The sequence below is a fragment of the Silene latifolia genome, chromosome 4 (genome assembly GCF_048544455.1).
Source record: "Silene latifolia isolate original U9 population chromosome 4, ASM4854445v1, whole genome shotgun sequence".
Taxonomy (NCBI): domain Eukaryota; kingdom Viridiplantae; phylum Streptophyta; class Magnoliopsida; order Caryophyllales; family Caryophyllaceae; genus Silene; species Silene latifolia.
This window is the reverse complement of record NC_133529.1, coordinates 216,627-240,566: the sequence shown is the minus strand read 5'-3', so window position 1 is coordinate 240,566 and position 23,940 is coordinate 216,627. Positions and strand designations below refer to the sequence as shown.

At 37.1% G+C, this 23,940-nt stretch overlaps 4 protein-coding genes across 5 annotated transcripts; all 4 read left to right on the top strand.

Moving 5' to 3' along the window:
* The first annotated feature begins 979 nt into the window (after window positions 1-979).
* Window positions 980-7,683, top strand: LOC141652419 (ABC transporter B family member 11-like). Its single transcript, XM_074459873.1, has 13 exons — window positions 980-1,398; window positions 1,790-2,071; window positions 2,172-2,226; window positions 2,342-2,517; window positions 2,596-2,817; window positions 2,930-3,168; window positions 3,367-3,892; window positions 3,988-4,261; window positions 4,425-5,284; window positions 5,752-6,018; window positions 6,103-6,366; window positions 6,483-6,776; window positions 6,848-7,683. The coding sequence occupies exons 2-13, from the start codon at window positions 1,811-1,813 to the stop codon at window positions 7,199-7,201; spliced, it is 3,792 nt and encodes a 1,263-aa protein (XP_074315974.1). The 5' UTR covers window positions 980-1,398; window positions 1,790-1,810; the 3' UTR covers window positions 7,202-7,683.
* Window positions 7,684-7,831: 148 nt separating this feature from the next.
* LOC141652421 (uncharacterized) lies at window positions 7,832-12,494 on the top strand. The gene is made up of 6 exons (XM_074459876.1): window positions 7,832-8,367; window positions 8,448-8,546; window positions 8,641-8,818; window positions 9,917-10,014; window positions 11,835-11,896; window positions 11,989-12,494. The coding sequence occupies exons 1-6, from the start codon at window positions 7,912-7,914 to the stop codon at window positions 12,098-12,100; spliced, it is 1,005 nt and encodes a 334-aa protein (XP_074315977.1). The 5' UTR covers window positions 7,832-7,911; the 3' UTR covers window positions 12,101-12,494.
* An 18-nt stretch (window positions 12,495-12,512) lies between these two features.
* LOC141652420 (putative trehalase) lies at window positions 12,513-17,255 on the top strand. Of its 2 annotated transcripts, none has more exons than XM_074459875.1 (11): window positions 12,513-13,899; window positions 13,972-14,091; window positions 14,544-14,659; window positions 14,764-14,864; window positions 14,958-15,067; window positions 15,324-15,396; window positions 15,493-15,660; window positions 15,751-15,838; window positions 16,358-16,454; window positions 16,578-16,791; window positions 16,927-17,255. In XM_074459875.1, exons 1-11 carry the CDS (start codon window positions 13,313-13,315, stop codon window positions 17,011-17,013), a joined length of 1,761 nt encoding a protein of 586 aa, XP_074315976.1. In that variant the 5' UTR covers window positions 12,513-13,312; the 3' UTR covers window positions 17,014-17,255. The 2 variants fall into 2 exon arrangements, with proteins under 2 accessions (XP_074315976.1, XP_074315975.1); XM_074459874.1 differs by having other exon boundaries at window positions 12,995-13,899; window positions 15,748-15,838.
* A 1,931-nt stretch (window positions 17,256-19,186) lies between these two features.
* LOC141652418 (short-chain dehydrogenase TIC 32 A, chloroplastic-like) lies at window positions 19,187-22,457 on the top strand. Its single transcript, XM_074459872.1, has 8 exons — window positions 19,187-19,796; window positions 20,164-20,395; window positions 20,503-20,582; window positions 20,693-20,849; window positions 21,203-21,284; window positions 21,596-21,683; window positions 21,842-21,888; window positions 22,000-22,457. Exons 1-8 carry the CDS (start codon window positions 19,673-19,675, stop codon window positions 22,174-22,176), a joined length of 987 nt encoding a protein of 328 aa, XP_074315973.1. The 5' UTR covers window positions 19,187-19,672; the 3' UTR covers window positions 22,177-22,457.
* Window positions 22,458-23,940: the final 1,483 nt, after the last annotated feature.

The window sequence follows — 23,940 nt, the reverse complement described above, 5'->3', positions numbered from 1 at the left end:
TAAAGTTTTTAGAACAATTAGATTCGATTTTATGGAAAAGGTACATGTAAAATTTAATTTTTTTAGGTTTAGGTCAAAGGGTATCATGTGGAAAATTAATAAAAAAGTGTATGTAAAAAAGTAAAATCCGTATGTGAAAAAATTGTGCAAAAAGTTTTTATACGTAGACTAGGCTCTGTTCTTTTGGACTGAAACTAATCTGATCTGAATCGAATCAACTTATATGATCCGAATCGAATCAATCGAATCGAACTTATAGGATCTCGAATCGAATCGAACTTATAGAATCTGAATCGAATTGAACTTATAGGATCTCGAATCGAAGTTATAGGATCTCGAATCGAATCGAATCAACTTATAGGATCTCAAGTGAACTTAAATTAAGTGAGGTATAAGATCTAAATCAACTTATAGGATCGAATCGAATCGAATCGAACTTATAGGATTCGAATCGAACTTATAAGATCTGAACTGAACCGAACTTATAGGATCTGAACTGAACTGAACTTATAGGATCTGAAGTGAACTTAAATTGAGTGACTTTAAGTCCAAAAGAACAGGGCCTTACCGTTGTCCCTTGTCCGTTGTGTAAACACAAAATAAAAGATAGGGAGTATGGATTTTGTCTAAATTTGTTATTCCCAAAATATGGGCCCAATATAGGAGCAACCGATGAAAAAAAAAAAAACGTCGTCTTCATGGACGAAATTTAATCCCGTCACAGTTGGTGACCTCTCACAAAAAGGAGAGAGGGACAAGGTGGAGACTTACCTCATGTCTTCTCACTCACCTCTCAATGGGTATTTTGTGAGAGGAAACGGTATCCGTCACAAGCTTGTGACGGATATCGCCCGTCAGTGAGATTTAGGGTGGAAAAAAAGACAGGGTTTGGTCAGCGGGAAACGAAATGTGCGTGCGGCTGTGAGGGTGTGTGGCCGTGTGGCAGTCATAACCAGGAATATCCAGCTTCCCTTCCTGCGCAAGCAAACTTTTTTTTAAAAAAAATGGGATAATGTCAAACCCCCCCAGTCCCCACCATTGGGTGTTTTAAATGATAAAATGATTAATTAAGTCGTTGATTGATGATTGATGATTGATGATAGATGGGGGATTAAAGTATATAAAAGGTGTGAGACTGCGGGGAACTTAATTATTCGATGAGCAGCAGCAGCCGATACTTTAACTTTAAGATTTAACAAGAATTTAAACCAAAGTGGAAGAAAAACAATCAACTTGGTGGTTGGTGGCCATAAAACTCATTGTATACCTACCTACAGGCTTCAGCAAATCAAACATATTCAACAACAACAACAACAACAACAACAACAACAAAGATTATAATAGCTCAGGTCGCTGCAATACATTGGAAGGACTCAAGGATCTTTCATCCTTGTATTGGTATGTTTTTTATTTTAAAATTGGAACCCAACCTGCCCTCGGATCTCTCAATTTGACACGTATGTATGTAATCAAACAAATAAACAACACTCTCATTAATAGGAATACGAATAGGAATAGGAATAGGAATAGAATTCTGCATCACCATTTTATATGCTCTGTATCTATCACCCTACCTATTTTATCACCATTTTACTGTCTACAATGGAGTACATGCCATGTTACAAGCCTACAACTACTTTTTGTTACATCCCCTTGACTTTTTTTTTTTTTAATAAATATAATAGCCAAATAGCTAGGGATTAGTACGACTTGTCTCTATTTATTATGCTTATGAATAACTCAAGAATACGAAATTTGATTGTAACTAAAAGTCTTTCTTTCTTTGTAGACTGGCCAGTTTAAGAAAGATATGGGCCATCAGGAGAGTGCGCCTACCACCTCATCGTCATCGTCATCGTCATCGTCGGACGACACCGCTGTCAACAAAGTTCCCTTTTACAAGCTTTTTTCATTTGCTGATTCTACTGACAAGGCTTTGATGATTATCGGGTCTCTTGGTGCTCTTGCAAATGGTGTCGCTATGCCTTTGATGGCTATCATTGTCGGTGATGTTGTTGATGCTTTTGGAATGAATCAAAACACCAACCATGTTATTCACGTCGTTTCACAGGTGAAGAATTATTCCTTTCTCTTTTCATATTTCATTCAAATACTCCTTCTTCTGCCCATGCATGCTTAATCTCTCCTTTTCCTTTCTCATTTACTGCCAGGTTTCCCTCAAATTTGTCTACTTGGCCATCGGAGTAGCCATCGCTGCTTTTCTTCGTAAGCATCTTCACCCGTCTCATAACAATACCATTCTATTACAACATGCACGCATACAGATACAGTCTTAGTCGGTTTATTATTAAATATTAATACCAAGCATTTTTGTTGGCAGAGGTTGCTTGTTGGATGGTCACAGGAGAAAGGCAAGCTGCTAGAATAAGGAACCTGTATCTCAAAACTATCTTACGACAAGATGTTGCCTTTTTTGACAAGGAAACCAACACGGGAGAAGTTGTGGGAAGAATGTCTGGTGACACTGTACTCATTCAAGATGCAATGGGGGAGAAGGTCCATATCATTTCCTCTACACCACTACATGTTTTGAGGTTAAACACCCCATTTTAAATTTCTCCTCTTTGTTTTCAGGTTGGAAAGTTTTTGCAGCTCATGTCAACATTTATTGGGGGTTTTATTATTGCATTCATCAAAGGCTGGCTTCTCACCCTTGTCATGCTCTCCTCCATACCCCTACTCGCAGCAGCTGGTGCTGCTATGACAATCATAGTATCAAGGATGGCATCCAGGGGCCAAACTGCTTACGCAAAGGCCGCAATTGTTGTGGAGCAGACTATTGGTTCAATCAGAACTGTAAGCTAACACACCCAACTTGCATATACATATACCTACATACTTTGGCAAGTATAGTTGTCTTCTTTTTTATTAATGTAATGAACTTGAACCTTGTCATCTTTCTGTTCAGGTGGCATCCTTCACCGGAGAGAAGCGAGCTATTGCAAATTATAATAAGTCCATCGTCAGTGCTTATAAGTCAGGTGTCCATGAAGGCCTGGCTGCTGGGACTGGGTTGGGTGCGCTTTTTCTTGTCGTCTTTGGCAGCTATTCATTAGCCATATGGTTTGGCTCAAAGATGATTCTCGACAGGAATTATACGGGGGGTACTGTTATCAATGTCATTATTGCTGTCTTGACTGGTTCCATGTAAGAGAATTATTTCAGCAATCAATTACGGAGTACTTTTTATACCCTGTATATTGGATATTTGGATTGTCTACTTTGACTGATAATTTCTCATGGTATGAAAACAAACAAGTTGTTTTGATAAATAAAACGTAAATTTGACATTGTATCTTTACATTATGTTTGGAGAGAGTAATAATTAATGTTAAACTGGTGTAGGTCATTGGGGCAAGCATCCCCTTCTATGAGTGCATTTGCTGCAGGTCAAGCAGCAGCCTATAAGATGTTTGAGACAATAAATAGAATACCAGAAATTGATCCGTATGACCCAAGTGGAAAAGTTTTGGATGATATTCGCGGTGATATTGAGTTAACAGATGTTCACTTTAGCTATCCAGCCAGACCTGATGAGCGCATTTTCAGTGGATTTTCTCTTTCCATCTCGAGTGGCACAACTGCTGCTTTGGTTGGACAGAGTGGAAGTGGGAAATCAACAGTGATCAGCCTTATAGAGAGATTCTACGATCCACACGCTGGACAGGTTCTAATTGATGGAATTAATCTCAAAGAATTTCAGCTAAAATGGATCAGACAAAAGATTGGCCTGGTGAGTCAAGAGCCTGTCTTGTTTGCTTCCTCGATTAAAGAAAATATTGCATATGGGAAGGATGGTGCCACAGATGAAGAGATAAGAGTTGCAGCTGAGCTTGCAAATGCTGCCAAGTTTATTGATAAGTTGCCTCAGGTTTGAGCTGTTTACCCGTAATTTTATCATTACCAAACACATGTAGTTCCCGCCTTCTCGGTCTTCTTATTCGAGATCTCTGGCATTTTTTGTAGGGTTTGGATACTTTAGTGGGCGAGCATGGTACTCAACTTTCTGGAGGACAGAAACAAAGAGTTGCTATAGCGAGAGCCATTCTGAAAGATCCGCGAATTTTACTTTTGGACGAGGCTACAAGTGCACTTGATGCAGAATCGGAGAGAATTGTGCAGGAAGCACTAGATCGTATCATGGTAAACCGGACTACTGTTATTGTTGCGCATCGCCTGAGTACCGTGAGAAGTGCTGATATGATTGCAGTCATTCATCAAGGAAAGTTAGTTGAGAAAGGTAATCTTGGGATTGCAAAATCATGAAAAACTAGATCAAATCTAGAGATGTACTAATTCATTGTGGATCTTCAGGGGTTGAACGTATCTTAAATATTCAGATGATTTGCCTAACTTTTTTCAAAGATAATAGTAATTCATTTCTTTTTTGTTTCCAAAATCAGGTTCGCACTCTGAACTACTAAAGGATCCTGAAGGAGCATATTCTCAGCTTATACGTCTTCAGGAAATGAGAAAAGAAACTGAGCAAGCTGAGGACTCTAAAGAGATTTTAAGACAGTCTAGTCAGAAAGGATCATCTTTACGATCTATGAGCCATGGATCTTCTGGGAGGGTGCACAGTAGCCGTCACTCCTTCTCCGTGATATTTGGGGTTGCTATGGATCCTCCAGAGAGTACGTTGCCAGAAACTGAGGGATCCAATATTCCCCTTTCAGAAGATCAGCCAGAAGTTTCAATTTGGCGTCTTGCCTCTCTAAACAAGCCTGAAATACCAGCAATGCTTCTTGGATCTCTCTCTGCCATTGCTAATGGGGTCATCTTCCCAATATTTAGCATTCTTCTTTCCAGTGTGATCAAAATGTTTTATGAGCCACCCCACCAGCTGAGAAAGGACTCACGGTTCTGGGCCCTAATGTTTCTAGTCCTCGGTTTGGCATCACTAGTGACAAATCCAGCTCGAGCCTACTTCTTTGCTGTGGCTGGTTGTAAGTTAATACAGCGGATCAGATCCATGTGCTTTGAGAAAGCTATTCATATGGAGGTTAGCTGGTTTGATGCACCAGAGAATTCTAGCGGTGCAATCGGTGCAAGGTTGTCCACTGATGCGGCCACTGTACGTGCACTGGTCGGAGACGCACTTGGTTTGCTTGTTCAGAATCTTGCAACTGCAATTGCTGGTCTATTGATTGCTTTCATTGCCAACTGGATTTTGGCGTTTATTATTCTTGCATTGATACCCTTGATAGGGCTTAATGGATATCTCCAAATAAAGTTCATGAAAGGCTTCAGTGCGGATGCCAAGGTTCTTTCTTTCTCCTCCCTAGCAAATTACTGGTTTAGCTTTGTCATGCGTGCACTGTTGTCATTCTGGCACGTACTCAACTGAATGGTGTAAAATGCTTAATACGGAGTATAACATTTTCAATGTACTACTCCTAAGAAGTTGCACTCTGTAAAGATTATTTTTTGCATTTCCTTGTGTGAGGAGGGATTGGAGAATGTGTTCACTACCCATAACATCATTAATAAACCGCAAGAAACTCTCATAGAGTGACACACTGCTCTATCCCGCGAAGCCTCACTTAATCCTATTCCAAAGACGTGAGAGTCGACGTGACACTGTTGTATTAAGCCTATTGGAGCTTCGAGGAATGTGTAACTGAAGTAATGACATTGATGACATTATAATCTTAAGCTTTCGACTAGGAGTAGAAGGGGATGGCCCTTTATAGAGAATAACTCGTGAATCTTTTTCTTTTACAATTGCAGAAGAAGTATGAAGAAGCAAGCCAAGTTGCTAACGATGCAGTTGGGAGCATAAGAACAATTGCTTCCTTCTGTGCTGAAGAAAAGGTAATGCAACTTTACGAAGGGAAATGTCAAGCTCCTATAGCAGCTGGTATAAAGCAAGGATTGATAAGTGGAGTAGGTTTTGGGTTATCCTTTGCCCTGCTCTTTTTTGTCTATGCCATCAGTTTCTATGCAGGTGCCCAGCTTGTTGGGCATGGAAAAACAACCTTTGACAAGGTTTTTCGTGTAAGTTGTTGTTCCCTTGACATTTTATTTCTTCGCCATTTCAGTTTTTCTTAGCTTTGAAAACCATCATTTTATTTTATGCAGGTATTCTTTGCATTAACCATGGCAGCAATAGGAATATCCCAATCAAGCTCGCTTGCACCAGATAGCGGGAAAGCAAAGGGTGCTGCTGCTTCTGTATTCTCAATTCTGGATCGCAAGTCTAAGATAGACCCTAGTGATGAATCTGGTCTGACCTTAGATGATGTCAAGGGTGAAATTGAGCTTCGTCGAGTGAGCTTTACATATCCCACTAGACCTGATATGCAGATTTTCCGAGATCTATGCTTGACTATTCACGCTGGCAAGGTAAATTCTAACTCTAGATATTCTTAGTTTTTGCTTTTTGTTGCCAGCAAGTTGTGTTATGTGGCAGAAAATGATTTTCTGTTTGGTTTTGGGGTACATGTTATTTAACTTATCAGACAGTGGCTCTTGTCGGAGAGAGTGGTAGCGGAAAGTCAACTGTAATCTCCCTCTTGCAAAGGTTTTATGATCCGGATTCTGGCAGTATTACCCTAGATGGGGTTGAGATTCAAAAATTTCAGTTGAAGTGGCTGAGGCAACAAATGGGGCTTGTAAGCCAAGAGCCTGTTTTGTTTAATGACACTATACGTGCCAACATTGCTTACGGTAAAGGAGGCGATGTCACTGAGTCTGAAATTGTAGCAGCTGCAGAGTTGGCAAATGCTCACAAGTTTATCAGCAGCTTGCAACAGGTAGTGTCTAGATCTCTTTCAAATTCAATTTACCTTACAGGCGGAGTGTTATAATTGGTGTTTGCTTTCAGGGGTATGACACAGTTGTAGGAGAGCGAGGAGTTCAATTGTCCGGGGGTCAAAAGCAAAGGGTAGCTATTGCCCGTGCAATAGTAAAGAATCCGAGAATACTTCTGCTGGACGAAGCTACTAGTGCCCTTGATGCTGAATCTGAAAAAGTTGTGCAGGATGCACTAGATCGAGTCATGGTAAATCGGACTACTGTTGTTGTTGCTCATCGGTTATCTACCATTAAGAATGCGGATGTGATTGCAGTAGTGAAAAATGGGGTTATTGCGGAAAAAGGGAAGCATGATAGTCTACTTCGAATCAAAGATGGAGTGTACGCGTCATTGGTTGCGCTTCACATGAGTTCTTCCACCTAACACGGCCACACTTTTTATACATTGCACAATTTTGATTCTTTTTAGGGGATTATTATTAGGAGAGTATGTATAGGAATGAAATTGATGAAATAATAGGGTACTGAGTAAAGCAATGCTATCTCATAGTTCTCTTGTTACAAAACTAGAAAGCAGAGTCTTCCCATCTATTAAACTATTATACACAAATTATTTAGGGTAAGATCTGAATCATTAATGATCATGAGCCCTTAATAAGATGAAATAGATAGGCCTTTGCCTTCTTGGTAGCAGTCAGTGCCAGTCACTTGTGATTGTAATTGATCATGTAGCGTCCCAAAGATTTTGTACGTTTTGGGAGTTAACTATATGATTAGAAGTTTAGAACTCATATATTGTCAAAGTTGAAGATCTAAATTGATTATGTTGTGTTTAAGTTGAGACTCAAGTTAAGGAGAATATCATATATGAGATGTTAATAGCCTCAAAAATAGGTAAAAAAAAAAGACTAGAGAACTTATCCCACGGGTTTATGTGATAAAAAATTAATAAAAAACTTGACTGAAAAATAATAACTAGATTTTAGAACTTATCCGACTATGTGATAAAAAATTAATAAAAAACTTGACTGAAAAATAATAACTAGATCGGACTTACCGAAAATTGTGAAAAGCGGAAACAGACATTTCACATTTGTGCTGTATTCCAATTGAAATCAAAAGGTAGAGAGAGTGATGGCGAAAGTGGAATTAAGGTGGAAAACGGGGTCCTTAGGGTTAGGGTTAGGATTAGGATTAGGGTTATCCTCCTGCAACTCCAAATTATCACTTGTCCCTCACTTTCGTCCTCCTCCTCCAAACCCCCATCGATGGCGCCCCATTTCCATAAACACAAAGACACGTGCATTTGGGAAGAAGAATGATGCTGCTGCTGTTGCTGCTAAGGATACAAAACAACAAGAAGAAGAAATAATCGAAGAAGAAGAGTTGCCTTGGATACAAGAGAAAGCGTTGGATTTGGTTGAGTTTAGTGGTTCAGTAAGCCAAGCTATTCCGGGACCTAGAGTTGGTAACACCTCTTTCCCATGGTTTCTTGCTCTTCCTTTGGCCTACTTGGGTTTCACTTTCGTCTTCGCTATTGTTAAAACTTTCAACAAATTCACCTCTCCTAAAGCCCACCGCCGCCGCCTCGTATGTTCTTATCCCTTTAACTCTTCTTAATCACTCTTCATTTCATTTTTGGTACTTTAAATTAAAATATTGAATTGCAGGTCAATAAAAATGTCGACCTTCTCAAATCAATTGATGAATTGTTCAATAACCACAGAGACCATGTACAACACCCACTTTTGAATGACCTCATTAACAAGGTAACATCTCTATATACTACACTATTACTTTATTATTACTATTAATAATTAATAATTATACTCTCTGCTCCATCTTGTCCTTTTCATCATCCAGACTGGTTTTAGCATTGAGGATATTCTGCGCAAGTACATTCGTTATGCATTGAATGAGAAACCATTCAACCCCGACTTGGTTGCTGACTTGATTCAACTACGCAAAGCATCTTTGTTAACTGATTCCCAAGTTGCTCTTATTTTGAATGATATCTCAAGGCGAATTGTCAAAGATAAAGGTTATTCATCTTCAAAGTTGCTCACTTTATTATGTTTCCACTTGTTGCAACCTAAATCTGTTTGTGATATAAATACAAGGGTATTCCTGCCTACATTCAACCCACTCTTCTTACCCCGCTATTGGCGATACCCTTTTATGGCACTTCGTAAGGGATGGCCAGATTTCGGTTTAGACCAGACTAGACTGAATGAAGATCGAATATATTTAGCTCTGTTATTTATAAAATATGAGCTAATGTTATTTTTATTTTAATTATCACCAAAATAAGTATTGAAAATAGCCAATTTTTGGTCTATATCGGTCTACGATCGGGTTTAGTCTGGTCGAAGAACGACCGTTTTAGATCTGGTCTTCAGTTCACCAAATTTATTTTTGCGGTCTTTAGTCTGGTCCAGTCTTGGATTGATGCTCACCAAGAGCCATATAGAAAGTTCACTGTTTTTGCTACTAAATATAGAACGGGAGCAAATTTTTTTTTTGACAGTTTTAAAAGGAAATAAGGACTATATAATTGTGACGAAGGGAGTATCTTGTAGTCCGCTCTAGTGAAAAGTTAAAATCACCCAAGGCAATTTCAACCTTGTTTTATTTATCTTTGTTGAGTGATTCTAGGTTAAGGTGGTCTTATCGTATGAGACCTTTATTTACATTACTTTTGAAATCGATCAAAATTACTTTTGAATTGAGTAACATTTTGGTTACTTTCGATATTGGGTTCCCTTTAAGGGGTCTCATACAATAAGACTGCCTTATAGAGTTATAGTAGAATTTGTATTATCTGTTTCTTGAATTTTTCACAAATTACGATACCCAATGAAGTCAAATGATTCTTTAATCTTCGGCTCCGCTTTATGATTTGATGAAGTATAATGATTCACTAAACTGATTTTTTGCTTCTGAGATTGTGTTAACTATCAATTGATGCAATTTTCATGACAGGGCGAAATGAAGTATAATGATTCACTAAACTGTTTTTTTGCTTCATGCATGAATGCATATCTCCCCTTTTGTCTTAATATGACGTGGCATTGTCGGAGCACCATGTAAGTGGGCAATGTGTTCTCTTAGTATTCTGACTGCATCTAGTTCCTCTCAGGTCCTGTTGTCATGGATGCATCAGGCTACTCTGAAAAGGGTTTCAAGAGAAAGCTTGCTGTGCAGGCTCTTTTTGGAAAAGTTTTCTATCTGTCTGAGGTACTCACGTTAAAGTTTTATTCGCAATTACAATTAAATTTTTGGCAAAAGCTTGCCCAGGTTGTATGACCCAAGTAATACTGTCCAACATTAGGTTGGATAACAAAACTGACAGGTGTTTTTGGTGTGTGCTATCCATGAGCCTTTTGGTGTTTGAGGCGAGTTTTGGTTGGACCTTCTGACTTAAGACTCAGTGCGGCTTATTTTGATCACCCCTTCATTGGGCTTCTTAAGAAGAAAATTGTCAGCAGGAAGAAGCATCTTATTTCTCTAAATGGTTTTGAGTTTTTTTTTTTTTTTTTTTTTTTTTTTTGACAATTAAATGGGTTTGAATTCTAATGCATACTCCTATAATTTAAAGGTTTTTTTTTATAACTATACCTAATATAGCCTTTTTTTTTACTACCTTTTTATTTAAAAAAATGCTCCCACCATACCTGGTGCGGATTAGAAAACACTACCAAATGGCAATCCGAGCAAATGAAATACATTCAGCCGTTTATTTTGAATCTTCATCTCAAAGTCAGATTTCTCTCCCTATTTACCCCTCCCCTCATTCTTATATCATCCGACCTTCTCTTTCACAAGTAAAGGCATTAATATACACATTCTCTCTCCTCCATTAATCTATCCCTTCTTTCTCCTCCATTGTTAATTGCAACTTTGACTAGCGTAGTAGTTTTTTGAACTAAGAAATAGGTGATGGTTCTGACCCTGGTTAATTTGAACTTCGACTAGCGTAGTAGTTATTTGTACTAAGAAATAGGTGATGGTTCTGACCCTGGTTACCGGATTCGCTCGGTACCCTACGAATCGCGAATCGTTAAAAGCAATTTCTGTAATGTTGCTTACTGAAAATACATGACACACATTCTATAAGAGGGAATCGCAAATCGGTAAGGACGTATTCATAGCGAATCCGTTAACCATGGTTCTGACTTCTGAGATGTGAGTAGTGGAATGTGTGGATCTAATTTCAGATCCTTTTTTATAGAAAGTAGTGGGAATTTAAATACATGAATCCCCTTTTGTTTACATAATTCTTCCTTTTAAGGTATATTTGGGAAGAGAATTGTTGGACAATGTTCACTATTTCTCACTTCTAGACCTGGAGGCCATAGATAGCCACAATGTTTTTTTGTGGAGGATAAACTGCCCATTCTTGTATATCTTTAATAAGGAAATGGATATTATTTCAACGCACATTATGATAATGAACTATATTCTATACTCTGTATAATGTCTTGTTGAAATCTATGTTACTGACTTGGCAACAAGTTTCGAAATGGACCACAATGTCGGCTATTAATAAATATGTTCCATGATTTCGCCTAATATGATATGTCTTCTGCCAGAATGGCAGGAGTGTAGAACGTGTGATAGACGTCTACAGTGAGTCGCGAAATACAATAGATCTAAATTTGGTCGGACTAGAAGTGTGGAACAACCACCATAGTCGGTCATGCCATGATTTTCAAAAGTGAATCAGTTTACACAATTATAACCATCTAGAGGCTTCAAGACCTTAAACAGGACCAACGGGGTCTTAAATGGAGATCTTATGATACCTCCTTATATATTAGAGTAGATTTTTTGTGTGTGTTGTATGGGTTTCCGCTTAGTTGGTTTCGCTTGCTTGTTATCTTTACCTGATGTTGCAAGGATGGTAATCCCAAAAGGATTCATGAAGAGACCTAGTACCCACGCCTCAAGCTCCCAACCCTGTGTTTTTAGGAGCTGTGAAAGCAGCATCCTATACTTATGTTCCATTCGTGGACAGATTTTAAAATGTCGATTAATATCTGTGGTTTCTGGAACAGCTGCCTGATTTTTGTTCAAGGGACAGCTCTTTGATTGTGAAGGAAATATTCGGGGTTACTGAGTGAGTCCAACTAATCTGAATTTGTAGCTCATTGATTTGGCTGTTTCTCGTATGATTTCACTTGCTTATTTTCTTGGTGCTGATTTTTTTAGTGAAGACGCGGACAAGCTAAGAATACACACCCTCTCTGATGCTGGAGATATGGAATCCCTTGAGAAGATGGTTGAAGGTGGGTCTGATTCAGGAGATAATAGCGAGAGCTGAAAAGGTTGTACATGGATTCTGGTATGAGGGGTGGTCTTACAAGTTGTTATCACATGCGCCCGTGACACAATACCGCACAAAGGGACAAGCTTTTTCTCGTGTAGATTTCGTCAACCCTATCTAATTTAGCAATTACCTATCATATAGATTGGATCTGAGAGATACCATCGGAGGGGTTAGTAGGGAATGTTTAAGTGAATGTTACATTTTGTGAATGAATTGATGATTTATTGCACTCATTTGGCGGTCTCATAACGCAATATACAAAACGTAATATACAAAAGACGCGGTGGGCTCATAGTATATTGGCATGTTCCATTCTAATAGAGTAATAGTATGTATATCAAGGTGATTTTGAGCTTGGCCCAGTTATCATATACTCCCATGTCCTGGTCATTTGTTGTCCTATTCCATTTTCGGTGTTTCAGTCAATTGTTGTTCTTTCTATTTTAGGATTGCATTTTATAAGCAACTTGATCTTTCACACTTAATTTGGTTCACTTGTCATCTTATGATTGGCCCTTTCCTCTTTTCTTAGGCTTTATGTCAAAATCAAAAGATAACAATTGACCGGGATGGATGGATGGAGTATATTAGGGCTTATAGTTGTAGCTGAAATAGTTGACTTTTTTTTATGACCACAATCAGGGAGTTGGCTAATATGCTTTGTCTGGGGACACTAATGTTAAGTTAAACAATCAGTGTTATACAAAAAGAAGGATATTGAGTTGGGCGTGTTATTCTCCACAAACTTTGTTCCCACTAAGTAAAGTTATTCCTTAGGATTAAGAGTCCCACCATAATTAAAATTCCGTAGTTAAATTAGGAAAATCTACCAAATTTATTTACCACCCATATATATCTATCTGTATTAATTTCACCAAGTATTCAGTTGAGTAGGATTTTTAAGCGTTAATTCTCAAATCTCCCTATATAACAATAGATCTCCCTAATTGTCATCATCAGAAGTAAATAGTGTCACCTCATATCTCATTGTTTTGGAAGAAAATTAAACCCAATCAGACAAAATCCTCAACTTCTTCACAACTTCTTTTTGTGTTTGGTCTACGATCCTTTATTATTATTTATTTCCTTTAATTTGACTTGCTTTCTGGGTCGTCGCCATTAGTTATTGATAAATAATCATCATGTGTTACACCTCAATTTGTGGCAATCATCGAAATTCCCCCTACTTGTTGTTTACATGCCAAAATGGCCAACTTGTTGTATATTTTTAAAATATTGAGTCTATCATTGTTAAGTTTGGGTGTGATGGCACATAATACAACAAGTAGTTTTGATAATGATTCTAGTATAGTTGCTGCAACAACCCCTCTGATATCATTCCTTGAGAAAATTCAAGAAACTGCTCTTAACACCTTTGGACCCACCAACTTTGATCCTAAGCTTTACATTGATTTGTCACTGAAATCAAGTCTGTCGGTGACGGAGGAAGCATTTGGTAAGCTTTCAAGGAGCCAAAACGGGAGCGTATCGGAAGCGGAATTAGGCAAGTTTGTGGAGGAGTACTTGAATGGAGCAGGGAGTGATTTGGTGTATGTTGATCCGGTGGATTTTGTGAGGGAGCCACATGGGTTTCTAACAAAGGTGAAGAATAAAGAGGTAAGAGAATGGGCTTTGGAAGTTCATGGGTTATGGAAGAATTTGAGTAGAAAGGTGTCTGAAGATGTGAAAAAGGAGCCTCAAATGCATACGCTCCTACCACTGCCTCACCCATGCGTCATTCCTGGTTCCAGATTTAGGGAGGTTTACTACTGGGATTCTTATTGGGTCATCAGGTTATTCTTTACTTTCAATTTAAACAACATCTCTGTTTCAAACAGCATTAAGGTTTTTTCATCTTCGTGCAGGGGCTTACTTGCCAGTAAAATGCACCACACTGCTAAAGCCATTGTAACTAACCTCATTTATTTTGTCGAAAAGTATGGCTTTGTACTTAATGGTGCCAGATCCTATTACACTAATCGAAGGTAATGCTTTACATACTTTACTTAGCTTTTCATATCATTTCTAAGTCTGTCTGATTAGTTATCCTGGAAAAGTGATTAATGCAAACATTTTTTTTTTTTTGGTTCTACTGTCATTCTCTATATCTCAAAGTTACTACTTCTCCAGAAGATGTATACTACTGTCATATTTATTATATTTGTATCCAGTGAAGGCTCTGTGTTTGCTTGTTAATTGATCTTCTCCCTACAACAGCGTTAAGAGGTTAATGTTTACACAACTTTACTCATCAAAGAGAATTTTCTATGTCACCATTTATTTGCAAACTTGGTTTAAAACCAGAAATCTAAGTTGCCTCTTGATAACTTGCCAGTTTGTTGTACTGCAAAGTCTAGCAGCCTTAATTCATGTTGAAAACAGTCTTAAATGGTTAAGCACCTAACTATCTAAGTTGCCTCTTTTTGTTGGTGGACAGTCAACCTCCTCTTTTGAGTTCAATGGTATATGAGATTTACCAAACAACAGGTGACATGAGTCTGGTTAAGAGGGCTCTTCCAGCGCTGATCAAGGAACACGAGTTCTGGAATTCAGGTGTCCCTACTTGCCTACTTGTGAACTCTTGCTTCTGCTTCTCAGCGTTTTAGTTCATGCTCCATTTTTTTGTATCTGAAATTCAAATTTCAATGTTATTTTAGGAATACATAAGGTGACAATTCATGATTCGAAAGGAGGCAGTCATGTTTTGAGTAGATACTATGCCATGTGGAATAAACCAAGACCAGAATCTTACACTACTGTATGTTCACATTCCATATTGACCTAGAGCAATAGATGTCACCTTTAAAATCAAACATGCATTTTAGTATGACAATTTTCCTCTTTGTGACAGGATAAGGAAACGGCTTCCAAATTGACTAATGAGGCCGACAAAGAGATTCTTTACCGAGAGGTGGCTTCGACTGCTGAATCTGGATGGGATTTTAGCACAAGATGGATGAGGTATTTATTGTCGTGGTTAGGTTAAATGGATCAAATACATGTTCTCGCAAATTTGTAATCTGTTTTCTGTTGTGTCGCGTGATGGAACAATCTTAACTGGAATTTTTATGATTGTATATTTAACAAACACCGTCCAGCTGAACGTGATACTCTTTTGTTTCCGTTATCTCAATTTTATGGCTGTGTTTTATTTGGTTTGAGTGACCTATGGACATAAAAATATAAGATGCAATGAACTGAGTGTGCCCTGTTGCAGAAACGCTTCTGATCTTACAACATTGGCTACAACTAACATTATACCGGTGGATTTAAATGCATACATACTCAAGGTATGTTTTAGAATCAAGATTAATTAAAGGCGATGTATCTTAGACTCTTATATATGTGATGAAAGATTGAAAGCCACTTTGTTTTATTCATGTTAGATGGAGCTTGATATCGCCTTCCTTGCAAAAGTTGCTGGAGAAACTACTGTTGTTAAAAAGTTCACAGAAGCTTCTCACTCCAGAGAGAAAGCATTCAAATCTATCTTTTGGAACGAAAATTTGAGCCAATGGCTTGACTGCTGGGTCAATTACAGTGTGACATGCGAGGTGAGATATACTTGCAGTTGTTAAATAAATTCATAAATCCTATAGTCATGGACAAGTTTGTAAATGAGGATATATTTGTTGAACTAGCAGGGAGATCACACAAGGACAGCTTGGCACCAGAATGAGAACGTATTTGCTTCCAACTTCATTCCCTTATGGATAAAACCATTTGATTCAGGTTTTAACTTTGCTTCTTCATGTTATGCGTTTCCTAGGTCTCTGAAACTGCTTGTTGTTCCTCTGGTTTCAGCAAGTAGACAACAGAAAAGTTTTCTAACTTGTTTGACAAGTAAAGAAATTAATAAAACCTTCAATTTGTTTTCTTATGAAAATAGTGATGTTTTCAACGTGCAAGATGCATACCTATTGATGTTTTCAACATATGGAAAATGGTGTAACTATATATATACTTCAGTAACATCTAGCTTAGCCAAACATCTGTCATCCATTTGAAAAATGGCTATAACAATAAGTTTGGGATGGAGGTATGTGTGAACTTTTGCGTGAATGCTAATTTAGCAGTAGTCACATCCTAGAGTAAAGTCAGTAAAATCTTGACGGGTAGCTATCATGGAGTTTCACAACTGTAGCTTTACACTTTGCGGACAATGAATATCAGATGAAAGCATTGTTCAATTCATCATTCATAGAATAATCATAGTTACATTCTGACTCTGATATTGCATGTGTTATGAAGTTGACACGGCAGAGAAGGTGATGAAAAGCCTCAAGGCATCAGGCTTGGTTCATGCTGCTGGCATTGCCACTTCTTTGACGAACTCAGGACAACAATGGTTAGTCACCTTCTTTCATTCTTCCGATTTCCTCTGCAAAAATTCGGCTTTTTTGTTTTGTTTTGGTTAACATATGCTTGTTTTGCAATGATTCTAATTAAAATAAGAAACATGCATAAACAGGGATTATCCAAATGGATGGGCCCCAATGCAACACCTAATAATAGAAGCCCTGGCAAAATCAGGATCGAAAGAGGCATGGTTGATGGCAGAAGATCTAGCAGTGAGGTGGATCAGGACTAACTATGCGTCGTACAAGCAAACAGGAGAAATGCACGAGAAGTACGATGTGGAAAAGTGTGGAGAATATGGGGGTGGTGGTGAATACATACCCCAGGTAGGTATTACTTTATAGCACATATAAATCAGGAGTCGAGGCTACTGAGATCTATCTTGTGATTCAGGGCTGCAAAACTCCTGCTGTGTGCAACTTGTTGTTTAGAACCTAATGTACATTTGTTCAAACCTGCAGACTGGTTTTGGCTGGACAAACGGAGTAGTGTTGGCGCTGTTGGAAGAATTTGGATGGCCTGAAGACAGGAAACTTGACTGTCAGTGATTAAGCAAACGCTTGAAGCTTGGCGAATTTGTATCAATTAATTGGTGATTGAAATAAATCTGCTTCATGCTAAAGGAGGACAAATTACAACCCAGATCAGTATTATTAATTAACATGCAGTGAAAAATAATAAAGTTGTGCGCCGGCATTTTGAACAGTAATGGTGACAAGTCTAATTTACCTATATTTTACTCCGTATATATGATATGATATTTAATAAGTTTTTACTTGTTTTTCTTTCATTCTTGGTTTACTATGAGTGAGTATCTATAAGTTTTTTGCAAGAGAGTGATTTTTATAATGCTGATAATGATCCTGAATTTGTGACAATAATCATTAACTGTGCTCCTATGCCAGCATCACTAATATTGCATAAGACGAGTCAAATATGGCCGTGTGGGAAGGGAAAAATGAGACCAATACTTTAGTTTTAACTTTTAAGGAAGACTAGGTGGTTAGTTAGAGTTAGATAGTTAGATATATGAAAGAAATCAAAGGGTGTGACATTTGCAAATCAAAATGACGGTAGCTTGATCTAGATTGAGTGTTAATAATGTTGATTAAAGAGGGAGGAGATTTGCATAGGGCATCAAACAAGTAATTCTGAAAATCAGATTGGCGGCATCTGGTTGGTTACATCATTTGAAGGATTTGTGGAGGACCATTGATTAGTCGTCTATTAGCGCACTAATTTAATAAGTGTAACTAATCTGCATTTGAAAATCGTATATTCCTTGAATTGAATCAGTATTTGGGGAGATGGAGGTGATTATCCAACTCAAATTGCCACTAAAACTTAAATTATAATTAATTAATTAATTAATTAAACAAAGGCAAAGTGGGTTTAAATAGAGAGAGCATGAATTGAACCCTGTTAAGACTACAATAATTATTCCAACCCTCCAAGCTTAGTGGAGTCAGTTTATTATTATAAACATTCATGTCAACATCTAAACCAAATGCTCCAAAAGTTTGAAGATTTGAGATCATTCAATAGGCATTACAATATGAGGGTGGGTATTTGGTGATTATATGATGACACCGTAACATATGCAAAATTTGCATATCTAACTAATAGCGACGCTTTATTTGTATTGGCGTTGGCGATATAAATAATTACTTAAGGATTAATTAGTTGGTAATTAGCGAGTGACAAATATAGCAGCTTCATGCATTAGTTTATTATTATATATTCAGCTTCATCTGGCAGAGTATCACAATTCAACATTCAAGTGGATCATGGATGGATGATTGGATGGTTATCTACATTATTATTAGTCATTAATTGATTGATAAATAGGTAAATCAGTTTGAAGCTCCAAATCAAGATGCATGTGACTTTTGCATTATCACCTAATTAGTCTAATAATTAAGTTATGAATTATTGGTTGATTAGTCTGCATGTAGTATGTAGGCTTGGCTCATACGATTAAATAAATAACCGTCTTTGAGTCAATGCTTGAACAAACCATGTGGTCTTGGATCCAATTTGCAGGAATATTCCCACTTAATTAGTTAATTACGCGCATTTTTTGTAGAGGTTTTTATTTATAACCCCAATGCAAGAACATCATATCGCAATATAGCCAATGTAATTAGTGAATAATAATGAAATGATTGACCAAGAAATTTAAAATACTTTGTTTTTAATTGGTGGTTTTGAAATAAGATTTTTAAATTGAGCAGAGCCCAAATGAGAGGCCTAACGTGCAATCCCACTTAACAATCTTGCTCAAACTTTCCAACTAACTCCCATAGAAATATCAAATATCAAATATCAAATATGGTAGTCACACTACTAAATCTTCTTGTTTAGGAATATATGAGTGTCACCAGCTCCCCAATTAATTTTCTAGGTTTCCCAAACGTATTGTTGAGTTTGATATATGTGTCAATATGAAATAAAACAGTAGTAGTACGTAGCTCCGTATAGTATACAGAAAAAGGAAGGGGAGATTAAATGTGATTATGATACATAAACTAAACTAATGTAGAATGAAGCCTAGTTGACAAATCCTTTACGTCAAAAGAAAAGGAAAATTGTTGGTTAGTTGGAGCAGAAAAGGTGTATGTATGTATGTATGTATAATAATGTATGGGTGTGATTAGATTAGTTAATAAAGATGTTAATTCAATAATAAATTAAGTAGTAGATGAATCAAATGACAAATCTGTAATCTCTTGTGTCACTAATTTAGATTCCCTGATAGCATTATATACTACTACTACTATATAAAAAGCCTCTCCTTTTTCTACTTTCCCAATCTCACATATACTCCATCTCTCTCTTTTTTTTTTCAATCGTTATCTTTTTCTTTCTCTTTCTTCATTTTCTTCTTCTTCTTCTTCCAATTGTTTCCGCATAAATAAATGCAGTTTCTGACAAACTAAAGCCCCCTTATTAATTAGCTTGCTCATTCATATATAGCTACACTAGTAATAAAGTGTAGTACGTATTAGCAGCTTTAATTACTTACATACGTCGACTATTCATTCAGGCGTAATAACTACTACTACTACTACTTGTATTAATAATATAACTAACTACTACTCTTCTACGGAGTGAGTACTACTTACACCAACATTAATTTTAATTATATTTGGAACAAGAAACAAACAAACAAAGAAAGGCGAGTAGTAGTTACGGTTGGATAAGAAGATGTTTGAAGCCCTGAAATACTTGATCGGGTCAGCAGGCCCAAGCGGGTTCGGGTCCAAGTCCACCGCCGAGGATGTCACCCACAACTCTCCTCATCTCCGCTCTCTCACTGCCATCATCACTGGTACCTTGCCTTGCCTTTTTCATTCCCATTCTATCTACGGAGTATATATTACTGCACTGCCTGCCTTGTTACATAATGTACCCTCTTTATTTAAGGTCATTAATTAATTAATTAATTAATTACTACTCCTAAAAGGCATGTACTGTAATACTATTTATATAGCCACTTGCTTTAATTTCATCATTATTATTATTATTATTATTATTATTATTATGGTGGCATCATTATAATTTAAGGACGGAGATATATATATGCTACCAAAATCAATCATGTGGTAATGATTAACTCTTAAGATATCACGCGTATGCGTAAGTATGAATTTTGTTGTTATATGGAATATAATTGTATGTTTTATTTTGTGGTCCAGGTGCGACGTCGGGGATCGGAGAAGAAACGGCTAGGGTGCTTGCAAAGCGTGGGGCTAGGCTCATACTCCCGGCACGGAGCTACAAGGCGGCTGAAGAAACCAAGGCTCGGATATTAGGCGAGTGTCCCCACGCTGAGGTCCTCGTCATGCCACTTGATCTCAGCTCCCTCTCTTCCGTTACCAACTTTGTCCGGGAGTTTGAGTCTCTCAATTTGCCACTCAACCTACTCATGTCAGTCTACTTCTTTATTAATTAATTAATGGGTGTATGTATGTATGTATGTATGTATATTAACTTTTCTAATTAATGCATGCGTGTATATATATTTGTACCAATAGAAATAACGCGGGCAAGTTTTCGCATGGCCATGGAATCTCTGAGGATGGCATCGAAATGACCTTCGCCACTAATTATCTTGGTAACAATTAACTTAATTATTTAAATATTTGAACTACTCCATATATTATTGATTAGCCTTTGAAACTTATTTGAGCTAACATACACGCGATAATATATATGCACATACAGGTCATTTTATGTTGACCAAACTGTTAATAAACAAGATGGCGGAAACCGCGGAGATGACGGGAGTTCAAGGGAGAATAGTGAACGTGTCTTCAAGCATTCACACTTGGTTTACCGGAGATATGATGGACTACCTTGACCTCATCACTAAATCTAAAACGTACGTACCATATATATCATCACTACTGCTCCTCTCTTTTCTATTTAATTAAACTTGTTTAAGATCCAATTATAACAAAATAAATGTAATCAAGTTGGCCGGGTTTGCATGTGCATTGTACCAAGTCTACCAACTTATTTGACCTTGAGTTAATTAGTTAATTAATTAATTAAAACAAGTTTGACCTTTAAAAAATGAGTCGGAAAGGAATACTAGGAGGGAGAGGGCGAAACATTAAATGAAGGAATAAATAAGGGTTTGAAAATGTAAGGGTTATGAATACTGAATAATTAAGTGTATTGTCTCATCAATTTTAATTTATGTCTTCTGCTGCTTTTACCTTGGCGTTTCAGTGAATACGATGCTACACGTGCGTACGCTCTCTCTAAACTTGCCAACGTTCTGCACACCAAACACCTTGCTCTCACACTCCAAGTATGTTCATCCTCTTCTCACTATTTCCTCTCTATATATCTCTTTATGGTTTCAATTTGTTTTTTTGTAAGGCTAAGGTATCCGTTTTATAACTAAAAAGAAGCCATGTATGTATAAGACTATTTAGATTGATGACACAAACTTTTGTTATTTTCTTAGATGATTTTTTTTCTTCTCATCTATTACAAATATTTTCGTCTTAAACAAGAATTTGTGTTACCTCGTATGGACTGAGATATTTATGTAGCTTTTTATTGTTTCATGAAACTAACCCACTAAACTATCATGGAAAATGAATAAAAAAATGGCAGGAAATGAAGGCAAATGTAACGGTGAATTGTGTCCATCCTGGAATTGTGAGGACCAGACTCACTAGAGACAGAGAGGGCATTATCACAGGTCACTTTCTTCATTAATTAATAATCTACCTTTTTACTTGGTAACTAGTACTCCGTATATGACTGAGTAGCGTATTGAAGTCTACCAAATACGGACTAGATGATTAACGATAATTAGATGAGTACTTAATGCAATGCTTTTGTATTGTACTTGCGCAGATTTGGTCTTCTTTTTGGCCTCAAAACTCTTGAAAACTATTCCTCAGGTAGCTGCTTTTAGCTTTATCATCTATTCCTTTCCTTAATAATAATAATTTGCTTTTGGTCTAATATTAAAGTAGCTAATTAAAAGTTTGATCGACTTTGAAATGGTGCAGGCAGCAGCAACGACGTGTTACGTGGCTACACATCCCAGATTAAGAGATGTATCAGGAAAATACTTCGCAGACTGTAACCAAGCAATTCCTTCCAAAATGGGATCAAACTCGCAACAAGCCCATAAACTATGGATTGCCTCTGAAATTATTGCTTCCTCTCTAAATCCTCTAAATTAGTTTTAAGACTTCTACATTAGGCTATACACCTTCTTAGGTACGAGTGTAGCATTAATATATAAAAAATTATACTATAATACATACATATATATTTACTTAGATTTCAGGCCCGGGTTATATCGAGTAGTATTAGTCAAGTATAATCTCATAGCTATATTATTATCTACGCGTGTAATTTGTTGGGTTTTGTTCTAATAGACTTTATAACTTGTCCATTCTCTATTTTTTATTTTAGTGCTACCATTATTTCTTAAAGAGCCAATTAACAATTTTTAAACTTACTCCCATTTGATTTTTTTTTTCCTTCTAAAATTATTCCCACATTTTTAACTCCGGTTTGAAATTGCACTCAAATCCCAATCCAATTCACTTAAATATTTGTGCAAAAAGCAAATGTATACAATCCATTGGAATTGAGGAAGTATATAGGTCCGAAAAGTTTAAAGAAAACTCACAAAAAGAAGGGTAGAATCCAACTTTAAAAGGAGGGTTGTTTTGGTAGGATCTTGGTCCTGTTTGGTAATCAGCAGAATGATATTAGCAGAAACAGATTGGTCAAGCAGGTTATAAATGACAGATTGGATTAACAGGTTTGACTAGTATATTTCAATTAGCAAATTTAGTAGAAGTGTTTGGTAATTAGCAGATTTTGGTTAATAGAATGTTGTATCTATGTGTAGATTGTTGACGGATTCATATTTCACAATCTACTAATGTGAATATGCTGGGTAGAGCAGCATATTGGAAAACAGTAGATTGAGCTCCAATCTACTCTTTCAATATGTCATTTACCAAACACTCAAAATAGTAGATTGGTGATTCAAACATGCTAAAAGCCTTGAATATGCTGAAATTTTTTCAATCCGCCGTTTACCAAACACCCCCCTTATCTATTCTTAAGCAATTAACATTATATACTCACTAAGTCCCTAGTCCTTCCACCAAGATCAAAAGGAACATAGGAAAATATGAAGAATTTAAGAGAAGGTGGAAAAAAGAGGGGTAAAGAGGAAAAAAATAGGTTGGTCATGTTATTGTGGGTAAGTAAGTGGGATATGTAATGACATTTTGTATAAATATCAAATGGGCATAAAATAACTTGGTAATGTTGTGACCAAATAAGGAATGCTTACCTTTGGTTTGAATCGTCGTTTTATAGTAAGTGTTACCTTTGATCTCAGTCAAAGGAATTATGGGTAGGGTTTATGTTGGGTTTGTGCCTTGATTCTGTTAGTCGCCGCTTCGAACGACTATGCGGGGGTATCCGAATCTGTTATTGGGCTAAGTCTGTCATGAGGCTCGTTTTATAGTAAGTGTTACCTTTGATCTCAGTCAGAGGAATTATGGGTAGGGTTTATGTTGGGTTTGTGCCTTAATTCTGTTAGTCGCCGCTTCGAACGACTATGCGGGGGTATCCATATCTGTTATTGGGCTAGGTCTGTCATGATGCTCTATTAGGTCATTCTGTATTAGGTCTTAGAGAGTACTCCCTCCTATTCATTTTAACTCTCCCCTTTCAAAAGGGCACGCAAATTAAGGAGATGATTATTTTATTGTAAAGTATTGTGGTGGTGTAAGGTAATTGGAGAGAGGGAATGTATTATTGTGGGGTAAGATGATTAAAATAAGTATTGTTGTGGGTAAGATGATTAAAATAAGATAACGTATGAGTATTATGGGGTATTGTTGTGGGGTAAGGTGATTAAAATAAGTATAAAACTTTACTAAATAAGGAAAGGGGAAGAGTTATATGAATAGATGAAA